Here is a 24,089-nt window from a genome sequence, read left to right as displayed (position 1 = left end):
GTTGTCTGCGTAAGACTTCTAGAACACAGCTCATAGGAGAGGCATTCAAACATATATGCAAGTGAGAGTTAGCACTGGCCCAAAGAAAGCCAAAGATCTTGTAACTCCCCATTTTTACATTATGTAGTTTTCAGACTGACTTGTTTTTCTTCATTAGACACTCATTTCTAGGAGCTGATTATATTTCTCGAATGTTTTGATGACAATGGTGTAGGAATGTGTTGCACACTTAATATTTATATTTAAAGCACTAGTTATAATGTATCTAACCTAAGTAGCTGAATATGCTGGTACATTTTTTGCTTAGTTCTTCTAGTCACTTACTGGTGTGAAAGGGAAGGCATCTTAAAAATTCGCAACTCGTTTGAGCATAAGGAAAAATTCCTGATTAATTTAAATCTAATCCTGTTGAACTTGGTGGCAACATTTATCCTTGCTCCACCAGATTGCAGTTAGTCACTATAAAACCACAGTTCAAAGCTAAATATATTGGTTTCACTGCAACTACCAGTGTAAATACGAAGAAGATGCAAAAAAGCCTACCTCTAAGCTATTGCTTTAAAAGTTTATCTAAAAGTATCTGCATAAAACAGGTAGAAGGCCTTACCAGATGGTAACTGGTAATTATTATGGAAACATCTGATTGGAAAAACCCACCACTTGTATTTAAAAAAAAAAAGGTAGAAAAAAATTTAAGCGCTAATATTTCCATCACTGTTCCATGTATCAGGGGAAAGTAGGCCCTCAGTCAGCAAAGTCTGTTTTGTGCTGTGGCAAATCCCATTGTGAAGAGGCTGTGAGTAATCAGAAATGACAGCATAAGCACTTTCTGTTCAAAGTGATTTTACAGAAAGCATTATTTTCTGAGAAGAGTATGCATATGGCTTCCATAATGCTGAAAGAGCACTGATGTTTCAATTTATTAGCACTGGTGTTGGGAGAGGAAGTTTTGCAAATGGTGTTCAGACTTAAGACCTTTTTCTCTGCATTTCCTATAATGCAAAACATCCTTAAAATTGTAGGAGATGGCCAGATAGGCAAGAGCGGGGCAAGTGCTTCTGCCAGGGGAATGCTGGGACAGTTTGTGATGATGAAGACTGTCAGGAACTATATGTGCTGTTCAGTGGTCACCCAAGAAGTCAAACAGCAGCAAAAATGTTCTTCCCTGGTGGAAGGACAAATGTTCTAACAGCAGCTGTAATTTCAAATTCAAAGGGTAAGGCAGACCTTTAGAAAAACCTAGAGAGAGGGGGGTTTGCACTCATGCCAAAGAGTGCACAAGGTATTGTTCATGCATTTTGACATAGATATATCAGATCTCTCTGCTGCTTCTCACTCTGCCCCTCTTCTTGCCCTACACTATCGTTCCTATGACAACACTCACCTCTTTGACACACACAGCTGTTCTGTCCAGTCCACCTACTCTGAGCCAACCAGTGATGATTGGACTGGAAGGAAAATCCAGGAAAGCTGACTCTTACAAAATACGAATGTAAAGGCTGACTTTTCCCCCTGTAGTAGCCCCTTAGGTAACTAAAAGGTTTTATTTCTGTTATTCTTATTTTCCTTTTGCTCTTATTGCTTACCCTGGATCTACAGTTTGAGGTTACAACCCTAATCCCTAGCATGAGGAATGTCCAGGTTTGGCCAGGACCAGTCAGTACACATATGTAATTAAGTTCTAGTATTCTGATTTTTGTAAATTGCTTACCAGTGTCTCACATATACAAAATTACTCAAACGAACTGCTCAGAACTTCTCTTCCCAAAGCCTGAAGCCTCTTAGCTTTTGTTTTCAGGGAAAAGAAAAGTTAAAGTGCTCACGCTTGTAGAACTTGGTGGTTCAAAACCAAAAGGCCAATAGCAACACAAGTGCAATTAAAAAAAAAATCCTCATGACATTTATGTCAAACTTGATAGCTACATATTTGGCGTTGGCATTGTGGATTTATGTATCTACAAACACGTGAAGTGTGTTTTCATGACATGTGTTTTCAAACATGAGTTTGAAAACTGTCAGCTTTAGAAGTTAGCTCTAACTTTGCAAATAAGGTATCTATATTTTTCTGAAATATTATAACCTACTGCCTCCCTGAGATGTTCTACAACAAAGAAGCCTGAAATAAAAGCCTTTTTTTTCCATAGTAATTTGTTTTTGAAAGAGGTGGTTAAAGGAATAGGAGGGTAGGTAAGGAGATTCAGGTCTCTGTCTTTCATGAATAGTAAGCCAAACAATTCCAATTCCAAAATTTCATTACAAGCCTTAATGACGAATGAAATGTTTCAAATACTTGTACTGCTTCCAGTAACCTCTTTCTGTTCTCATAAAATTCCCCCCAAGGAGAGTGGAGCTTAAATACTGAGGGGTCCAAGTACAGCACTAGTTATCTACTAAAGTGGAGACAGTATTGTTTGTATTCAAGCATGAATTCCAATGACATTTAACAGAGTTAATTTTATCTTTATTTGGTATTATGAATTTTGCCTCGTTCTGTTCACTCTGTTACTTTCTTTAAAATGCCTCTCAAATTTCACTGACACTGGACCATTGTTGGTGATTGCTGCTACATGTCTGTCTAGCATAAAAACATCTTTATTACTTCAGAAAGCATATATTTAACAGCTTGGAGATATTTGCGTCTGGCTTGGATCTATGGCAAGTAATACTCGTTGAGAGAGCTGTTCATTTGGTTTTAATGAGCAAAAGCTACAGCTTGCAGTGAAGGAACTACTTGAACTTCATAACGTAGCAAATGAATTGTTCTACTGCGCAAATCTGTTCTGTCTGGGTAGTTTGATGTGCACTTGTTAGTATGAGCGTGGGAAAATTTTTAACCGTGGAAAGTGAAAAGGGACTACCATAGTGGTGTTGGTATTTTCTGTTTGCATCAGCTTTGGTTTTAAAACAGCAGCATGTAGATATGCATTCCAACAACAAAATTTAAGCAATACATGTTGAAATATTTATTCATCAGGTGTAAGGATAGAATATACCATTAGAGTCTGCAGGCAAAGAAGGGAGATCCTCCCAGCTGTAATGTATGAATCATTGCAATTTTCATTCCTCTTTTATAGTGGCTGCTGTGTGTCTGCATTAAAATAGTTTCATGATGAAATACATGTCAAAAGAATTTTCAGTGGTCGTTTTGCTAACATTGGTATCATTTCTTCCCTACAGGTATTTCTGTAACAAAGAAGACTCATACATGTAAGTAATATCTTTTCATTTAGCCTTCTCTTACAAATGTAATTCATGTTAGGCTGTGCTGTGGCGTTCAGACTATTAGGTGTTGGTCTGGCCTGAGAAGGCTCCATTTTTAAAATTTCTGGTGGGTTTTCTGCTTTATAGCAGTTCCAGTCCTCACCTGAAATGTCATCTAAATGAATACACAGTGCATGTGGATGTGCATTCACATATGTGTTAAGTCAGAGGGCAGAAAAAAGAAAGTTGCGAAGAAAGGCAGAATTCCTTATTCTAGGATGTATACCTTACAGCTAGCTGATAATTAATATGTCCAGAAAATACAGGTGAGGAGAATTGTTATTTTTTTATATGTCTGTTATATATGCCATATGATTCAAATAAAAATAAATTATTTACTTGAAAGTCTTCTGTCCCTTTCTATGCATTAATCTGTAAGGTAAATCATTCTGTGCTTGTGCTTAAGGAGCTCTTGATGACAATGAGGAGGTTATTGTTTTGCTCTCAACCATATAAGCAAACAGTCCTCATAAATAGCAACCCTGGAAATGGGTGCGGATGTGTCTATTTACTTATGTATATGGGTATTCTGAATCTTCTTCAAAGACATCGTTATTGGGGATCAACTTTCATGAACTCTGCAGTGAGTTAAAAGCACGATTCCACAAAAATGTTACGATTTGTAGCTGAAGGAGGTACACTGAGATTCTTTGGCTTACTGTAGGGGTCTGGAAATCTGCTAGTGCAGGAATTGTACATGCCCAGGATCTGAAACAGGAGTAGGCTAAAGCTGAGGCTATTAGTCTCATGAAAGCCTTCTAATAAAACAGGTGGTATGCTGCACAAAATTTACAAAGATATATGCATTTTAACAGGGTTATGCATTTGAAGTATGTTCACCGCAGCTTCTAGGATTAAGGTGGTGTCATAAAGTGTCTTACATTAATTTCATACTTATGTCATACTTGGTTTTAAAATGTTCATGTAATAAAAAGTCTGACTTGAGATTATGAATTCTCACCATATACAGTTACAAAATACAGTTGCTTAATTTAAGAATTTCAAACAAGAGGCTGATTTGTATGAGTTTTGAAGCAAATGTTAAATGTCACAAACTCTTAGAGCATGATGGTCATCCTCTGCTTAGGTGAGCTTGCTGCTTAATGCATTCTTAGGGGTCAGATCCTCTTTGGCTGCATGCATACCTGGTTTCCATTTAACTTAATGGGAACTACAGATAGGCATCTGAAGGCAGAATTAGACCCTTACGTTTTCGGTGAATATTTGAGCTCATGCTGACTGAGATTGACAGTACAGGAGACTGAAGTCCTCCCTGTATCCGCAGGCCAGGCATTGTACAGACAGCTTCCTTGCACAGCCTTGCCCATGAGCTCAACTCTGGCCTGGAGCGACCACCCTCTCTAGAGGTGGTAAGTAATTTGGTATTTATGCTAGCTCAGTCTTGGGCCTCTCTTGTATAGAGGCTAATGACTGTACATGGTGGTTTGTAACACTCCACCTGGAAGTCAGCTGAAATCACCCAATACATTTTGTATACAGCAGTGCCATGTACTGACCTGCTAAAATAGTCACATCTCCAATTCTGGTATTTGATACTTTTTGTAGGGGAGATTAAATAGTAACCATGGACCTAGAGAGCAGAGGAAATATGCTCTTAAGCCATCCCAGACTAATAGTGTTGCCATCATGTCTCAGTCAATGCTATGTTTGAGGCCTGTGTTGAAAAAAATATGTATTCATCAACTGGGTTAGGTGATTAGCTACTGTTCACCATATCTGGCCTTTAATCTAGTTAAGACAGAAATTAGGGTCCCAGTCTTCTATGTTGAGAACTCTGTGCTATTTGAAGAGAACTGTCAGAGAGTAGTTCCCCAATTTATTAATAAGTTGTCATGCAATTGCTGAAGCATGAACAAAAAAATTCCCCGAATAATGGGAAGATAAGCTTGCCCATTAAGAAAGGATTAAAATAGAAGGAGCAATATGCTGTAATTGGCATGATGAAAATGCAGGCTGCATTTGCTAGCAAATATGTATGAGGTTTCAGTCAGTTTTTGTTGAAGTTCTTTTAGAATTTATTCCTGTTTTGACAAATTCTCATAGGGCAGGAATTAATGTAAATTGTGCATCTTTGGTATTTTGGCATCACATATAATAAACTTTTTTTTTCCTTATTGACTATAATTTTTTTTATTATTGAATAGAAGAAGTAGACATCAAAATCCACCGTTTTGGAATTACTTGGAAAATAAGTTATTTTTTTATAAAGACCTAAATGCAAAAATTACAACTCAAATCTGAGTTTTTAACAACTACAAATGAGGATGAGAAAGGTTTTGTGTATCAGGTCAATCTAGAGTTTGCCTATCACTCTGCGTCAGTATATATAACATAACCAAGTTAAGTTACATAGAGTAGGATTTCTGCAAAGACATTTCAAAAAACATTCTCACAAACACTTTGTGAAGTGTATATACATTGTCTGCACTACTCTTTAGAAATATGATGAAGTTGTCTTGTTCCAGGTTTACAATGTATGGCATATAAGGCTGTTGACTGACTGTAAACTAGCACTTATTTCTAATGACCTTTTGACTTACTTAGTGGAGTATAATGCCAGAAAGTTTGATACGTTGTGCATTTGAAACATCAGATTAATCCTTTTCAGACTCCATTGTAATAGCCTTTTTAATTGTACAGATTTTTAAATCAGTGGTGGTCTGTCTCCTCTAGTTAGTTCTTCCTGGTTTTATTTTTTGAGATTTTGGGTATTTTTTTACCCTCTTCTTGGCATTAGTCTGCAACAAAAGCATTCCATCAGCTTAAACTGAAGTACTGTGCTGATGAGAGGCGCTCAGGTAATCAATCTCTGAATCAAACGGTAGTTCAGTATTCATACATATGCAATATAGTGCTGAAGAAATATAGGTCTTTCATAATATAACTAGCTAAATAAAATCTGTGAGATATTCACTTTTCTTGATATAACTGATTTTATCCAAGTACTCTTTCATTAGCTGCTTCTCCACATCCTATGTCTGAGTTTGAGCGATACAAAACCTGCCATTTTTAAACAAGGAGTGTAACGTTCTTCCAAGCAGCACTAAGGGAACAAATTTCGTCCACCCCAAAATGCAGTTTTTTCCCCTCAGTAGGTTAATAGGCTTTTGAGGTTAAAATTCCATGCCTTTTCTCTATCTGTAGAACTATTCTCTCTTGGGCTCACAGGGTGATTTGTTAGGTTAACCATCACCTTATACAACCTTTAGTCTAGCTAAGTCAGATGGTAGAGACCAAGCCCTACCTCATCTTCCATACAAAGTGGGACTTTTGGTGTTTCAGGGGTGTTTTGACTCGAGAAAGATATGACTGACTCCTAGATTCTTTTCTGATCATTTAATTTGCACTAATATTTATACTACAACCCTCTTCCTCTCATGTTTCATGCTCTGAATAGAAAAGTACTCAGGGTGAATGGTAACTTTGATGCACAGCTTCAGCCTTCTTGCAAATTCAGACAGGCAGCGATAACAAAGATCTGAAATTCTGGGGAATGGAAGGCAGCAAAGGACCTGTAATTTAGTACCTGCTGACTTGGGTTTTTGCTCAGTCCTGGAATGTGTAGTATTTAATTTCTGGCATCTTAAATCTAAATTTTGCCATACTTCATGCAATGATTTTGATAGCCTCTACTAAAGGTACTTGTGACTCAGAACTATCACACAAATAAATTGCTTTATTTCTCTCCTGTTCATTTTTGTATCTTGGGCACTGACTTTCTTAAATGAATTTGACTTGACAGCCTCTCAGAGTAAGGGGTGGCTTCCTGCTGATGCACCCAGAAGGCTAATATTGTAATGAATCCACAATGTAATGGAACCTTCTTTCTCTTGCTCTTTGAATTGCAATCAACCACAGTCAGAAGCTTCAAAGCAGTTTGATTATGTAGCTGGAGCTCATATCTGCTTAGAGGTCCATTATTATTTGCTTACCTGACATTTTTAAGATAGAAAAACCACATAGATTTTGCAAGGCTTGCTTTCACAAAATTTTCTGTCCATGTCTCCAGAAAGCCATGCAAGCGCTCCTACCATCCATTGGTACGTTGTTCTGCAGCAGAAAAGAGTGGGTAGCCCTAGCTCCTAGTGACACATACTTGTCAGTGCAGAGGCAGTGACCTGTGGAGGTGCTCTTACCTGGATTAGATTAGCCCAAGTGCTAGTTCAAACTAGGGGCTGCTCACTGGGTTTAACTTTCCGGTGACAGTGCACTTACAGATCACTGTCAGCACACTGCAGGTGACAGCCTTTTTGTGAGCTGAGTCCAAAACCTACAGCTGCCTATGTCATGCACTTAAACTAAATTATCACCATTTGAAGAGAAGGGAATCTCTGGCTCTCAAGAGTTGGATATTAAAGGCTGCTGCAAAATGGTGTTCAAATGTGCACCTCATTCTCTGTTCACAGCAATCTGATCAGTTAAACTGTTGGGAAGTTCAGTTTAATCTCAAACATATACATATAGAATACTTTGCATGGCTTCCTGAGGTAGAATTAGGCCAGGGCAGCTAGCTATACCTTCTCAGCACCTGGACAGGTTTGGTGTTGCCTGTCACATTTCAGCATGTTACCACTTGTTGCTACCTACTTCCTGAATTTTGACACTTGCTTCTTTATTCTGTGTCACTGCCTGGTAACTTGTGATACTGGCAGAAACTGTGCCTGGTGATTGTGCTTAACAGATTGTATTGTGATAGGTACCACAGTGAGAAAGCCACTATTAGTGATCTGTGAACTAATTTTGTTCATTGTTTCTTATTTGTGTTTGCTTGCAATGCAAATAGATGTACTTGGGTATCACATACAGCACTGTATATTTTATATTTTCATAACCCAATATATACTGAGATTTAACAAGAAATACTTATACCAAAACCCTCTGTAGCTTAAGACTCCTTTAACTCTAAGATTTTTGCCCTTTATTCAGACTTTGGACTTCTTTGCTTTTCATGATTTACTGAAATAGTTACTCTAGATTAATTTTTCTTGAACAGTTTTGTCAGTAGGCATCTCTGTATGAATTCCCTAATTTTGAATTAAATGCTCCTTATTTACATGAAAATTATCCTTTCAGTCAATTTCTGGCAGATAAGAAATGTTTCCAAAGCTAGGCACTGATTTTAATGACATGAGCTCCTGCTGGAAAATTAAGCGTGGATTGCATGCTTTTAATTTTTGTCACTAAATAAAAGCATTTGCATGTAGAGCTTGCAGATTTGTTGGCAAAAGGCAGAAGTAAACCCATCCCTTCTGCTACCTGAGATCCCACACCAAGCACCTATCCCAACCCCTTCCCTCTCATATCAAGCTCTGGGACTATTCCTACACTCATCTTCTAGTAGGTGTTGGTCTAGAGTATCTTGACTCTGTGTACTTCAGTGAGACTTACCTTCAGGCTAAGTGGTCAATTCGTGTTTCCAGCTTATGCTCCAGTTGGAAGGTTTGATTATACCACAGGGAGATAAACTTGACTGTATACTGCCTACTATACGTACCAAGAACTCAGAAGTTTAGAGTGGCAAAGTTCAGGTGTTTCAGCAAATACCCATTATCCTGACAAGCCCCTAAGCCTTTGACTGGAGCTTGCAGTGCTGTATCTTCATTGCTACTGCAGGATGACTAGCCAAAAAGGGGAGTGTCTCATTCTTTAGGCATAGGCATAGTATCCGGAGCAGAGATCGGTTCCTAAATCATGTCCTTTGTATCTTTGGCTCCAAGCAGTTGCTAAGAAAAAGACACCGCTTGTTAGAAAATCAGAGGTTGATTTGGGGCAGGAGAGAGCTCTTCAGCTTGTCAGATGTCCAAATGTCCTAGAACCGTTGTTCACCAAAGTTCCATAAGCATGTTAAGGTTTGCAGCTTAATTGAACCCAAGACCTGGAGTTCTCCTTTTCTCTGATTTTACTTTCCACATTATATTTATAGCCACTGCTACAGATTTCTCAAAGTATGTTAGTTATTTTGTTCAATTGCATTAGAGGGAAAATAACTGTGATTATTTTTTTTCTGATGTGATTTATAATTACTTAGTATGTGTACTGTGCATTGTACTGGCTACTTCACCTCATGTGTTTTGTGTACCAGCTAAAGTAAGCAAATGATACTTTACCCTCACAAGATAGGAGCTACAGAAAACTGATGGTTAATAGGATCTGCTGTTAGCCCCAGGGCCTAAAGAGAACAGGTGAAAACTAAACCCTGTCCCCTGAGGCCAATAAAATAGCTGTTTGGTCCCCTGTGTGTAACCTCCTAATAACTTTACTGGGCAGCCTTAAGATCCCTTGGGGGCTTCTCTGCAAGAGCACTCCCTCTCTTTGTTCAGATTGCTTATTAAAAATGATTTTATAATGAAGTTGCCTCAAATAGCAGCTACTTTCCTACTTGTCCTTGAAGCACTGTTTGCCCTGGTGAAGAATCTGAAGACAACTATCTAGGGCTTTTCTCTTGTTCAAAACTTTTACTGAACTACTATACTTGAATTTTTTTTCCCTGTGAGCTGAAGAAAACCTCTTCATCAGCAGCTAGATATTGTACCTTTAATTCTGCTTTGAAGCCATCTGTGTAAAAACCTTATTTTGCGTGCCAGCATCATCAGTCCCATCAGTTTTATTCCCTGCCACACAAAACACTGTGTGACCTGTTTGTTGCTTGAGACAGAATGAATGTTGCTGCCTTGTTGTGGTGGCCAAGTTATTGCCTACAGGGGCAAAGATGAAGGCATTGTCAAATAATGAGGAGAGGAGGAAATATTTTTAAAATCAGAAACTGTTTCTAGCTGGCCTGGGAGAAGGAGTATGCAGAGTGACAATGCTGCATGTTAGTGTGGACTTTCATGACATGGATATAAGTGGAAATCTGTGGATGCTGTGGTTCTGCATGGTAGGTCTACAGCAGTGAAATGTTTTCTCTGTGAAAGTTCTGATATTTGTGAGAGAGCTGGCCCTTTGCCCATGTGGAAGCAGCTGTGGGTGAAGTGTCAGGAGAACTTTTTATTAATATATGTTTTACGCCCTCACAGAATAACTGGTCAGAGGTGAGACAAATTTGGTGCCTCTAATCTTCTATTAGCTACCCAAAAGCTTGGCTTCTGCCTGGACCCCAACCCTTTGGCACAGTTGGAAGGAATATTTCGTTTTCTCTAAGGCTGATAGAACAGGCAATTAAATGCACTGCCCTGGAAGTCCCATGGGGAACTCTGTCTATTAGCTGCGCTTGAAGGTAATGTCAGGTCTCTTTTGTGGTTGTGTTCTGAGTATATGGAGCAGCTTCTATCTACATGGGATTTTTGGCTGCAACCATTAATTATGGACTTATTTTACTGTGAGTTTTCTGGTAAATACTTAAGATAGGTTTTTCTGTGCCTTTATAGCGAAGTAGCATGCAAGCTACAGCAAGATAAAAACCTCTTAAACAGATGAAAATTAATTTTGGTAAATGAAAACTGATATGCATTTGGAAAATGTTAATCATCCAGTATTAAAATGTGTGTGTATGTTGGATTATAGTTCAGATACTTCTGAATTATGGTTACCTAGCAAACTCAATTAGACAAGGGAGAAGGAATGAAGTTGTCTTGAATTTTGCAGGTCTTTATCTGGGGGTAAGTCATGACCCTTTCCATGCCTTTAATACATATGAATAGAGGTTACAAATCAATAAATTTCAATTCTACTCACACTTCATTTCTTTTTCTGGTCTGTCCTGTGGAAGCGTACAAGATGGGTAGACACATTCTCCTTCATATTTAAAAAATTATCTGGATGCCCATGTTTTAAGGAATGATGAAGTGTTGGGAAGGCATTAGGAGGTTTCTGACATTAGACACCTAAATTCTGTCATTGTGGTTGATGAATATTAACAGATTGTGGCTGTGACTCAAAAATAAATTTCAACTCTTTGTGGACAAAGGCAGTAAATACATTGGGAATGTCTGCAGTGTTCTGTTATACCCAAGTCGTGCCTTATAATTCCCTAGAAATTTGTTCTTATACCTTTTGCACCCTTCTTTTTTCTGTCTGTTAATTCCTAAGGATATTTGTCTGATATTAGAAACACAGTCATGAACACCCCTTGTGCAAAGCACTCTAACAGAAAGTACAGGACTGATCTGAATCCTATTGCAGCTGCTTTATGGATTCCTATTAGCCAAAACATGCTTTGATCAGCCATTTAAAACACATTCTCTTTTTTTTTTTCAAGTCTCCTGTCTTTAGAACTCTCCCAGCTGTTATGTGAAGTTATAGTTGTCAGTTTGACAAGAATGGCCATCCACAATTTTGGTATGGTCATTGATTACAGAAGAGAACTGTGTTATGGGCTGAATGTAAGCTTGAAAGTATGTGATGCTCTCCATGCTCTAAGACTTTAATCCAACTCTGAGAGCAGTAGAAGTTACTTTTGGCAGAGTCAGGAAATTTAAATATTGCCACCTACCCCACCCCCCCAATTTTTGAGTGGCTTGGGTACCAGGAAACTGACAAATGGGACTTCTCCAAATCTGCTTTTGCATCCCAGGTAATTATCAATGCAAACAATATGAAAACAAATAGGAAGTGTTACTGCTCATGACTTTCCTCTTTAATATGTGGGTCGTGTATTTTGGCTCTGAATAATCTGAGTCTAGGCAGCTGTAACTATACATACAGAGAAATACCAGTACACTGGAAGCCTTTTGACTGCATCCTTTGTGATAGTTTCCTAAGAGGTAATTGCACTTGCTAAACAGGACTTAAGCAAGACTATGTCAGTTTGATTTGAACGGTTCCTTAAAGTCACCTCAGTCTTTGTAAAAAGGTAATTCTTTGTCTCTGCGAAGGGTTTGCTACCAAATACAGCAAAGTGTTGGGATTAAATTAGGATTAAAACATGATCTTTAGACCTCATTGCCCGTTTGTTCAAAGATCAAAAGTCAAGGTGTTTTCCCAAAGTAGATGATTTATTCCCATGAATGTATCATTGCTACCTTTTTTCATGCATTGAGAAGAATCTGTCCTTAGAGCTTTCTGCTCACATTCATTTCACTTCATGATATTGTTTCATATAACACAATACTGTATTTTGTTGTTGTAAGGCTGAATTCTAATGATTCTAAGCAAGCCCAGTCATACGGACTTCTCCAAGGATTGTACCTGAACCAAAAAAAGCACATTTAATTATTTGAATTTTGAAACTAGGGACTGATTCCATCATTCCTAATAGACTCATTTATTCGACAGTGCATTGCTAGGCTTGTGCAGTCGCCATTATGAAACAACTATTGAACCTGAAAAGGGCCTTTTAATGTATGTTGATGGCTAACCTTATTCAGACTGTAAAAATATTGGAAGTTTTTGCAGCCTTCCTCTGAGAACATAAACCTGGAATTATTTAAAGGTTGACTCCAGCCGGGAACACAGTTTCATGCAGACAACATACAAGGCAGCTCCTTATGGCAGATCAGGTAGTCACTCTAACTCATACTGAATAGCTTGTTCTTAACCTTATGACCAAATTATGATGATATTTGTAAAGCTCTCATTTTAAAAACAGTTTTGCTGGTCAGAGTTTTTTTCCCCCTAAATCACCTACCATGATGAAGTGTAGTAATCAATGCTCACCTAAAAAGGACAAAAAGCCTCAAAGGGCAGTGTGGGTCAGTCTGAAGAATAAAATTTGCCATTGAGATGTAGGGATAAAAACAGATTAGCCCCAAATTAAATAGAATCCTGATGGAATTGAGGATACTGACTTTTTAAAAGGCAGCATTCTTTTTCTTCCTAACAGTTGAATAGTTTTGAAGTATATTGACAAAATGCTACACCTTTGTGTATATTGGTTAATGGTGGGGGTGGGGGGGGCAGCGGCAGGGGCAGGAAGAGGGGAGCAGGCAGGGAGAACAGTGCCAGCAGCTTTTCAGAAATCTTGCCAGACGTGAGTTATAGTTAAGTAGGAGTACAGGTGATTCTTGGTGTTTATATGGATCAAAAGGTGTAGTGACAGATACTTCAGCTCAAGTTTCTGAGTACATAAATGCCATCTGCGTTCACATTTGTAATTTGCATGAGGGGTGGGAATATGGTCATCTGCTTACCTAAACTGTGCTCTCATACAAATTGCTTATGCAAAATTCTTCATTAAACTGAAACACTCAGAAAACATTGTGCCTGGTGTTATTTTAGTATAGCAGAGTAGTTGAATTTCATGTTGTATTTTAATAGTTGTCTTTCAGTTTAAAACAGGAGAATAAATATAGCACTTTCGTGATATGACAAAACACCACAATTGTTCTGTAATGCCATAATGATTTCCTTTCAACCAACTGTATATGCACTATAAAAGCGTAGTTAAAATATGCATGATTTGGCATATATGGATGGGCTTATTAGCACACATTGAAATAAGCATCACAATATAGTAATAACTTTCCTAAATATGTTTTATACACAGAGAGGGAGAGACAGTATTAGTAAGTACCAGAATTACATAATCCAGCCTGAATACCTTTGAATTCCAGTATAAATATCCTCTGCTACTTTACCTCTTGCTATGATAAGACACCATAGTGGCAGAATCTGGATTTGGTCTTTAACCCCAAAGCAGTCATCTTGCCTTAAATTACTGTATTATTTGGTTTTGGATTCACTGTTGATTTTATCAAAGGACTAGACCTCATGTAAACAGACGTTAGAGTTTTAAGGGATTGCAACAGGGACTTCAGGAAGCTTCCTGTCTTAACCTTACTGCCATTACTGGTAAAATCCTTGACTCAAATGGAAGTAGAACTGAACCTTCAATGAGTTATTGTAAAGAACATAAGCATTAAACTAAACAGGAAGCCTTGACAAAGATGATGATGACTTCGCAGCAAAAACTAAGGCTGTTGTGAGACCTTTTTGCTATCTGGCTAAGATTTCCCTGTGTGTTTGATAGGTTCTTGTTTAAGTTTAACATAAACTATCAGTTTGGAGTTGTAGCAGTGTGACTTGCTGAACAACAGACTAGGCACACCCTCAAAGCAATTTCCTCTCTCTCTCTCTTTTTTTTTTTTTTTTTTTTTTTTTTTGAGTTGTTTACCACCAACTTCAAAAGCCAGTTCATAACATTGGTGGTGTTCTTGCAGTTTTCTGGAAATTCAAATTAGGCTTTATTTAATCTCTATGCAACAGGGGTAGGGAAACCTCCGGTTTCAGAAAGCCAGTATATGACCAAAGCTATTTAGTGATTTCCTTTTAGATATAGTCATCAGTTGATAACCATCCTTCCCACCAATGTTTGTCTGAAGCACTGTTTCCTTATCTTTGTTACTGTTACCTAACTGATATGTAGGTGTGATACTCACTGGCTGCAAAGACAACTTCTACAGATAAGGCAAGTTTCCTGTTTAAACTCCTAACAATTCTTTCACTATGACCTGTTTTTCCTTTTCTGTGCCTATATTGCCCGCCTACTCCAGAGTTATGGTCCTTGAAATAAAAAGGTCATCCAAAAAGATGATTTTACATGCTGTGTGAGGATATAACAGTACTAAAGGCTGGCTTGAAATAATTTTCCTGTTAATAAAAACTTTTGATATTTCAAAAAATGTTTTGGGTTTTTTCTGCAGTTTTCAGGGGAAAGGTAAGAAAACCCCCTGTTAACTCAGAACAGGGTGAGTAGTCCTTCACATGGGATGGTGGTGATGTGACTTTAAAAGACGGCCTAGAAACAAGGCAATTCAGGTACTTCAGCCTTAAATTCCCATGTCCTGTTAACATGACTTCACCACCTAACTGTCGGCTGTTTTAGGTTTTAGTATGAAATCCTGTCCTTGATGAAGTGTAATATATATTTCTCTGGAATATTTAATCTTTGACAAGCAGCAATGTTGTCACCAAAAGATCCCTAGCTGTTTCTAACAGCAAGCCTGAGAAAAGAGGCACAGAGAACCTTGACTTGGGAACAAATAGTTTGCGAACTTATTAATTTTCTTTGGAAAACTAATACCTGGCAATCCCAGTGTGTCAAGAAAATTCCCCTTACTGCATGACATTGGATGGGAGGTTGTATGATAGTCACTCCAGGTAGGAAGCTATTACTTGTTTTGCAAATAGACTGCTTTCTTCACTCCGGGGTTAAACCTGCAGTTAGACTGGGTTCAGCCGAGTAAGTAGTATTGTATTCTGATAAGGGCGAAACTGACAAGGCTTAAGTGTAGCTACTTACTTTCTTAACTCAAGGTATTGAGTTCCTGGTTGTGAAATTGCAAAGCTGAGCATATGAATGTGGTTGACATCTTACTATATGTTCTGATAAGCAACAAAAGACTATCTTACGTATCTATTTCTAATGCATCGTGGGTGGGTATAGGTTGTCCAGTAAATCTTATGTCTTCTGTTGTGTCAGATTTGGCTTGCATATACAAATGACTTAATGGCACTGGCATAATAAGCCTCCATAATGCTTCTCTCCAAATCAAACTTGATAGTGCTCTTTTTGACAACCAAAAGGTCTATTCAGCAGTTACAAATTGAATGAGTAAGTGTTAGTTTGACATGAAACCCTTCTGCAGGTGGGATTTGGGCAATTGTTGAGAAACTTTAATATCCACTACAAAAGTTTGTAGTACCTGTATAACTCCATTCTCCGTATTCCCTTTCCTGTCGCTCTGCTAATCCCCACACAAAATCTTTCTCCTAGGCACTTGTCATTAAAAAATGGCTCTATTTCTAAATAGATAAATTACCAAAGTGCAAATATAATCTGCCCAAAGCAAAAAAAAAAAAAAAAAAAATTAATTCAGTAAGCTAGTTCTAAGTGACATACCCAAAAATAACCATTCCCTTTATTAGGTTAGTTCATTGCTGGATAATAAATCCAGAAAAAGTTTTTAATTGACTATTTAAGTAGTTTTAGCTCAAGTTAGTCTTTTCTGCTTTTAGCTTCTATTGTTTTCCAGTTTGTGATCACTGAACACAGTTAAATGGACAGCCACTTTGATGGGTTTTGTGCTTCCTACACATTTGCTTCCAAATAGTTTTGAGATTATATTTCTATTATGAGTGTTGTTATTCTTAGAACTTTAAAGAGACAGAAGGAAAAGGAAAGGAGACACAAAAAGAAAGATGAAAGGCTGTAGCTACTATATACCTAAAAGTTGTGTGCTGTATTTGCACCTGTTAGGTAAGAAAAGAAACAGAAGCTTCAGCTGAACTAGGTGGTCAAATTGTGTACAAAGGAATGGCAACAGGAACTAAGAGATTGAAAATTTTGTATTTGATCCATTAAACCTCTTAAACTTCTCTTTCCTTCCAGTGAAATCCTAACTCATCACGCCACTACCTACATGCATCAAGCTAAGCATGCCCAGATTACAAGATTAGAGCAACAGTGCTAAGCCTCTTTCAAAAAAGCACTTCTAGGATACTTCCTGTAGGAATCTGCATGTAACAGCAACTACTTACTTAAACTGAATACTGTCCATACTCCAAACATACCATATTGATAAAAACATCCTTTTTCTTTAAAGGCTTCACTTTCTATATGAAGCCTTCAGTTCTTTAATTGTTGCATTCTTGATTTTCCTCATGAGACTTTTCCTATCAGAGAAAAGACATGATCAAAGACAGGTGCAGACATAAAGGGGAAAGTGTACCTTTTGGAATTGGTAGAAAAACTGCCCTTGGTTTTAGACCCAGAAGATCCTGTTCATTGCAAAGTGGTGTAGCTTCTCCTTTATGCCCACAGTGGTACAGCACACTGTATTTAGTTGTTTTTCACTCTATTATACAGGTATTAACTTCAGTAAGGAAAGAAAGTAGGTTCTTATTGGACTATTTGCTAATAGGGTAATACAGTTCTCCCAAACCACCCCATCCATGTGTGTTAGCTCTCTCTACTTTGTGTTATCAAAAACAGCACTCATGTCCTTTGGTGCTTTTAAAACATCTTTATTGCAAATTAAAAGAGGTAAAAATAATTCTATTAGCTGTTGTATTTGGCCCTGCATTGTGTATTTACTGTAAATGTGAATCCTAAACTTTTTGATTTTTCAATTTGATTCACAGATTTTGTGTGTGTGTACTTAGTGTTGAGAAAAGTATTTCCATTTCATTTCTAACCATGTGTTTTCATGGAAACAAACCATCTATAACACATTGTATTTCCATGAAAACACAAGCTTATTAAATGTCAAACAGTTTATGTTTTCATGGCAGTCATCTTGAAATTGGCACGCTCACTGTGTCAGTGTTTTAAGATGTGAGCTTATAACTGTGAGAGATTATCAATGTTCAGGCATGAAAAGCTCTGAAGTCTCACACATGGAGGAGGAGAAATTAGGCTCTTGTCAACTAGCAGGTGGTGGTAATTTAGGCCTGTTTGTCTGAGGCTTGTACTAAGATAATAGAAACTCCTTGGTCTGAGCATCTTTAAATATTTAAACTGATAAAGAGGTGGCATCAGTCTTGAAGTTGGAATTTGTTTTTACTAAGGGCTGCCTATAAATATAACGGTTGAAGTGTCTCTGCACATTTAACTTTATCACTCAGCTCAGGCATTGCAGAAATTGCTTTTAAAAGCAATGAAGCATGAAGAAATGGCTCCACACAACTGTACGTACTCTCTGATACTGGGGCTGATGAATCTTAAGGACTATAGCAAAGGTTTGGGCATTGCCTAACTGTTTGGGAATTGTAACTGCAGGTCTATGGGTCACATTGTAACAGGCTGAAAAATTACTTTCAAAGCAGACTGGCTCCTAGAAGAGAGAGCAGAGTCTAATGGGTAAGCTTATAGCGAAAAAGTCCTGTGTCAGTAAGGTAGGGCACATTAAATGATCTGTAGTTGATCAGTAAGTGATCCTTGTTGTATGGGAGCTGCACTCACATCAAAGTCTGTCATTGCTCTACTGACAGGTCTGGTGGGCATCAGGCTGTTAAAAAAAAATTAAGAAAGTATGTGATGCATATGGAACAAAAACAATGCAAAGGTCATAGTAAAGAGAATTTTATCTCTACTGACTAAGGCAGGAAACACTTGTACAAGAAAAGCCCTTTTAGCCTTCCTGCCCCCGTCATTCTTACACTTAAAAAAAAACACAACACTGTCACCCTACTGATCTTCACATTTCCAGTGTATATGGGTTAAAAGGCAGTAAAATCAATTTTGCTTCTATCATGCTGTGCTATATTTTATAGTATAAACTGATGTTGATCGTGTGGTTTAATTGAATATGACTCTACTTAGAAATGGCCCATTCTTCACATGCAGAAATTTTCAGGAGTAATTTGCAGATATGAGCTCAGTTACATAGATTACCCTATCATATTAATTTTATCCAACTATATTTTCTCTTCTTGTGCTTGTAGAAAAGCCTTTAATACATTTCACTAGAATGAATTTTAAGTTTCACAGTGGAATTAACTAAATTGTTTGGTTTGGTTTGAACCCTAATGGATGGGATTTAAATCCAGTTTTCACATCACACAGGAAATGTCTTTCAATATATTTTTGACTCTATGACTCTATTCTGCGGTTGTCTCTTCTGTGCAGCAGAACTGAAGACAATTTCTTATTGGAAAAAGTTGTAGCAGTTAGTAGCATGGTTGCTTTAAGTTCACTTACACAGAGTTTAAGGATGAGCACCTGCTCATCTTTCAAACTCTCTCTGAGGCTTATTTGTCCATACTTGTGCCTATGCAGAGTCTCATGGGGAGCTGTGAGAAAACCCAGTTTCCTAGTGTTGTGGTTTAGCCCCAGCCAGCAACTAAGCACCACAGAGCCGCTCACTCACTCCCCCCGCCCCAGTGGGATGGGGGAGAGAATCGGAAGGGCCAAATAAGAAAGCTTGTGGGTTGAGATAAGAACAGTTTAATAATTAAAATAAAACAGTAATAGTAGTAATAATAATATAATTAAAAGGAAAATAACGAGAGAATGGGGTGGGTGGGTGTGTGTGAACCAAACAAAGAACAAATGATGCAACTGCTCACTACCCACCAGCTGATGCCTCCAGTTCCTGAGCCACAATCGTTGCTTCCCCTGGCTAACTATTCCCAGTTAATGTACTGGGTATAATGTCATATGAAATGGAATATCCCTTTGGTCAGTTTGGATCAGCTGTCTTGGCTGTGCCCCCTCCCCTCCCAGCTCCTTGTGCGCCTGGCAGAACACGGGAGGCTGGAAAAGTCCTTGACTAGTACAAACACTACCCAGCAACAACTAAAACATCATTGTGTTATCAATATTATTCTCATACTATGTCCAAAACACAGCACTATACCAGCTACTGGGAAGAAAATTAACTCTGTCCCAGCTAAAACCATGACACCTAGTGAGTAGCTGTTCAGATATTTGTGTAAGACCATGGTTCCTCCCTTCGCAAATCAAATTGCAGAACTTGATTTTTTCATGACCATCACTTACACATAACTTTTTCAATTCTGTCCTTAACGCGTATCTCCTAGCAGCTCAATCTGTAGGTAATGACAGACATCCACCTGGTGACAAGTTTAATGATTCGTGGAATCCTAGCCCTCGGGGCACATGCTGGCTATTTATCGTTACACACAAACACAAAGCCGATAGTAAATTCATCACTTTCAGATTTAGGTGAATGAAATGAGTGTTTGATTATCTAAAAGAGGTAGTGAATGTTTATAGACATTTGCATAACAGCCATTTTTCATTTCATCTTACTGCTAGACATAGTGGATATGCAAGACTGGCTATAATTACGCTGCAATTGCCAGTATTTTTATTTTTTTTAGTGTTCACCTATATGTATTACTGTCATGGGTATTGTACCACATATCAGAATACAAGTGTGTTGGTATGAAGCTGTCATTTAATTTTAAAGGAAGGATGAAAACAGTATAAGTGGTGGTGAGCCATGTCATGAACTTTGTACTGCTTATACTCTGTATTTGTATTGTGACTTTTTGCCACACACAGTAGCACAATAATTTTCCAATTTTTCGCCAGAGCAGGTTTTCTCTCTGTGTTATCTCTTACATTAACAGCATAACAGAAGGAAATTATAAAATCTTAGCCTTACCCAAAAGCCAGAGGAAGATATATTGGAGATGTATTAATATCTGTTTTATTAACGTTGACACACTCTGTGCAAAATTGTCAGTATGTGTTTGTAATCAATTCCTAGCTGAACTTGGGATAGGTCTAGCATAAAGGCTCCAGTCTGGAACACTAAAGGCATGTCTACTTTACCAAGCTGTGCAGATGAAAGGGAGCAGATCTGTAATGGCAGAGCACTTGACACAGAGGATCTGCCATCCACACTATACCTGTTTCAGGGTGGGTCTGGTTGTTGACTTTAGAGTAGATCTAGTCTGGTCTCATGACGCCTATTCAGCTGGAGTGAATTACGTGTTGTCTGGGAGTGCATCTTTCAATTTAGTTTCATCGGAAAGGAATCCTGTTCATGTGCTCTGAGGCCACTCTGTGATGCATACCAAAACATAGTGAAGCGATGGGGAGAGCTGCTTCAAAAACACGCTCCTGGTCTGAACTAAAACACTGTTGGACACACACACTAAAAAGCTGCACATGCAATTTCTGAATGGGACTAGAAAATTCCTAGCAAAGTAGTGATCGCAGTACCAACTCTGCTAAACTGCCTGTGGCAAGTCTCCTTGCTTTACTTTAGCCTTTATGTTCTCTCTGAAGTGGTCCCCATGACTGCTGCTCATTTCAGTCACATCATGGGGACAGCTGACACCTCTGCTTCTCCAGAAGCCACCCATATGTACAGATGCATTGTGAAGTGAATAGGTTTGTGAAAGGACATTGTCTTCTATAAAGATGAAATATTCCTTCATTACACTGTATAATAACTACTGAAAGTTAATCATATTAATCATGTAGCATTGCCCCTGCTCAGAATTAACTGATGGTTGGAGAATGCTCTTTGTATTGTTCTTCAGTCTGTAAAGGAAAGTCAGATTGATCTTCCGTTTTTTTCTTTATATTTGTGTGTATAGCATATCCAGTATAAGGACCTGGAGTTTACTCCAGTATGTAAGGAAGTGCTGGAATTCAGTGTCGGTAATATTACCACATACATAGAAAACATTTATTGGGGTAGAGGGGAGAGAGGATGTTGTGTCCCCTGCACATTATGAAGATGATCACTGAAACGCACCTTTTAATGCTCTTCTGTATTATTTTTGTACAGATTTCAGACACAAAAGCCACATTGCTTATTATGGCCTATGTTGCTTCCATTGCTCATAGCAATGGAGATCCTGGAAGAAAAGAGGAAAACAAGGGGGTGTTCTGTAAAGAAAAGTTTTCCACACAGAACCTAATTCTTTTGCAGATGTACAGGTGTGACCTTTTTCTTGTCATTATCTATGGGCATATAGTCACTGATTCAGAAGTATTTTTGGCAGTTTAATATACTGCAGTAAAGCTTTCACTGCCTTCGGTTACTCACTTGAAATTAGTCCTAGTGAATACTAACTTGGTGTGATTTGTTACAGTGCTGACAACGTGTTGCATGGCTGAGTAGCTTGTAAAAAGACTGTGATAATTAGCTTCCACAAGGTAGCATTTTCTTTAATATTTGAATATATGGATTGTCATTTGCTGCCAGGCTCTGCATAAGTGTATCTGTACTTCCTTGCAGTTGTCTCTTTGGTACTTTGAACAGCTCAGCAATCACTAGTGCCTTGTGCCTTCATCCATTTGCATGTTCATAGTGAGCTAAAAAAGCGTGTTCCTACCCTTCTCTTTTTATAGTGTTACATAGAAATGGGGCTCCAGAATCTTCTCAGATTCTACGAGGACATGTTTTCCTCTGAGTCACTGTTTTTGTTCTGTGGCAGTGCCAGTTCATTCTCTACAGTTGGTCTACAGTTGGTCAGTTTTGTTTCTTCACCCCAAAAGTACTAGGCATTGGTTATTTATGTTTAGGTCATCATAACTTTGGTGTTTCTTTTGAAGATTTAATCTAAACATTGCTGTCCTTTTCTGTCATTACTTTAATAGTTCTATTTATTGACACTGGTAGGTGTTTCCTTTTCCTCTAAGTCTTCATTCTCAATGGAAAGGGGAAGCCCAAGCTAAGAAAGCATCTTTTTTTTTTTCCTCAAAATGTCAATATATTTAATTTTTCTAGCTTTCATCTTGTTTTTCCATGCTCTTTTGCAGACATGTTTTTGTTAATGTGAATGACAGGGAGTCATGGACAATGACCCTATTGTGGCTCATGTGTAAATGTGGTAGGGTGTCTTTTTATTTCTTTACATTTGCATTTTTGTAAATTTTGTATATTTATTTTTTGTTTAAAAATACATTTTAAATAATTTAAAAATCCCTTCACACTGGAAATGTGATGATTTGGCTAGGAAGGTACTCACAATGATGGTTGGTGCAACCAGTAATTTTGGTTTTCAGTCCCTCACTTACACAAGCCAGTACCGACAGACCTTTAATTTACGTTGCTAGGATGGAGATATAGCCACAACGACTGCTCTGTAATATCCTTTTAAACAGTATTTTTCATCCACCTGTAATGAAGGGTGTCTGTCTTACATTGCTGCCCATTCATCATTCCTTGGACACTTGCTGCCTCAGTCAGTTACTTCTTAAATGTGAGTTAACCTTCTAATGTGATCCTGCTCTCCTTTCTTACTTGCTCAAACCTATTATTCCATAAACCAAGCTGTCCAACATGAATCCAGTCACCTGTGAGCACATGGTGTAGGATTTTAACATCTATTGCTTATGCTTGCTCTTCCTTGGAGCAGTGGATTTTCAGCACATCTTTATGAACAGAACAGCAGAGTCCCTAACTAACCTGAACTATTCATTATGTGCTCATGGGTTTGCTTTGTTTTCCCTCCCTGGCTTAGGACTGCACATTGTTCTCTAATTCATTCTGCAGTAAAGAATGGAACAATTAGCCACAAACTCTGAAGCTCTGGCAGATGATTAATCAAAAAAAAAAAATTAACTTTGGCTGATAATGCTACTGTGTGAATTATGAGCTGGCTGTAAGCCAGGGAATACTCCTATTGTCCCCTGTACAGAAAGCCCATCCTTTCTTGACTCAGAGGCACCAGAAATAGTAAGATTTTGCACCTAATAGGATTTTAACCATTATGTTATTAAGGTTTTTAACTCCTTAGTGCAGTGTTTCTGAATCTCTTTTAGCCAGCTACCATGTGATGCTCAGGAAAAAAAAACACCCCAGAATTCCTTTGTATTTCAGTATAATTTGGCAGTTGAAGGGGGAGGCAGCAAATAAAGTGTAAAGCATTTAGGTAAACAGGTGCATTGCAAAATCTTATTGTTATAATTACGAAGAGTTTAATTAAAAATGCCAGCCACAGAAAATTATTTTGAAGACCACTGCCAGTGACTGCAAATCAGTTCCCAACTTGAAACATACCTAGGTTTCTGTGAAGTGTATATTTACATTACTTTTACTATTGGTACTCTTTTTTGTAACGTTTTCAAAGGCCACTCTACTATGCCTTACCATGGACTGTAGCCAGCAGGCTGAGTACCACTTGGACGACAGGGATTTTTTTTTTGGTTGTAGAGCATTAGTGATTCCAAAAGAATTTGAATGACATTAAAATTCCTGCTGCAAATGTATTTATTTCAGGAGGAAAGAATCAGTTTTGCTTACTAAACACAGTCTGGTTTGCTTACTAAGTAGTATTATAAACCACTACTCTGAACTTGAATCTGTCAGCTCAGGTCATTAAAAGTCTTTCTGAATGACAATGCAAATCTGTAGTTCTGCTAGCTGGAAATAAGTATGATTTCTCTGATAAGCCTATGCAGATTTTTTTTTTCCCCCACTGAGAAACACTGTAATGAAACC

The 24,089-nt window shown here is 38.0% G+C and overlaps 1 protein-coding gene across 1 annotated transcript in view; it reads left to right on the top strand.

Annotated features, from left to right (window-relative positions):
* Positions 1–24,089, top strand: part of RORA (RAR related orphan receptor A) — a 389,816-nt gene that overhangs the window by 271,030 nt on the left and 94,697 nt on the right. The window contains exon 2 of the mRNA XM_064456638.1: positions 3,178–3,207. Coding sequence (XP_064312708.1) covers positions 3,178–3,207 — 30 coding nt within the window. The remainder of the gene's footprint in view (positions 1–3,177; positions 3,208–24,089) is intronic.

Source organism: Phalacrocorax carbo, chromosome 7, assembly GCF_963921805.1.
Source record: "Phalacrocorax carbo chromosome 7, bPhaCar2.1, whole genome shotgun sequence".
Lineage (NCBI taxonomy): Eukaryota > Metazoa > Chordata > Aves > Suliformes > Phalacrocoracidae > Phalacrocorax > Phalacrocorax carbo.
This window is presented reverse-complemented; position numbering and strand designations above follow the sequence as displayed.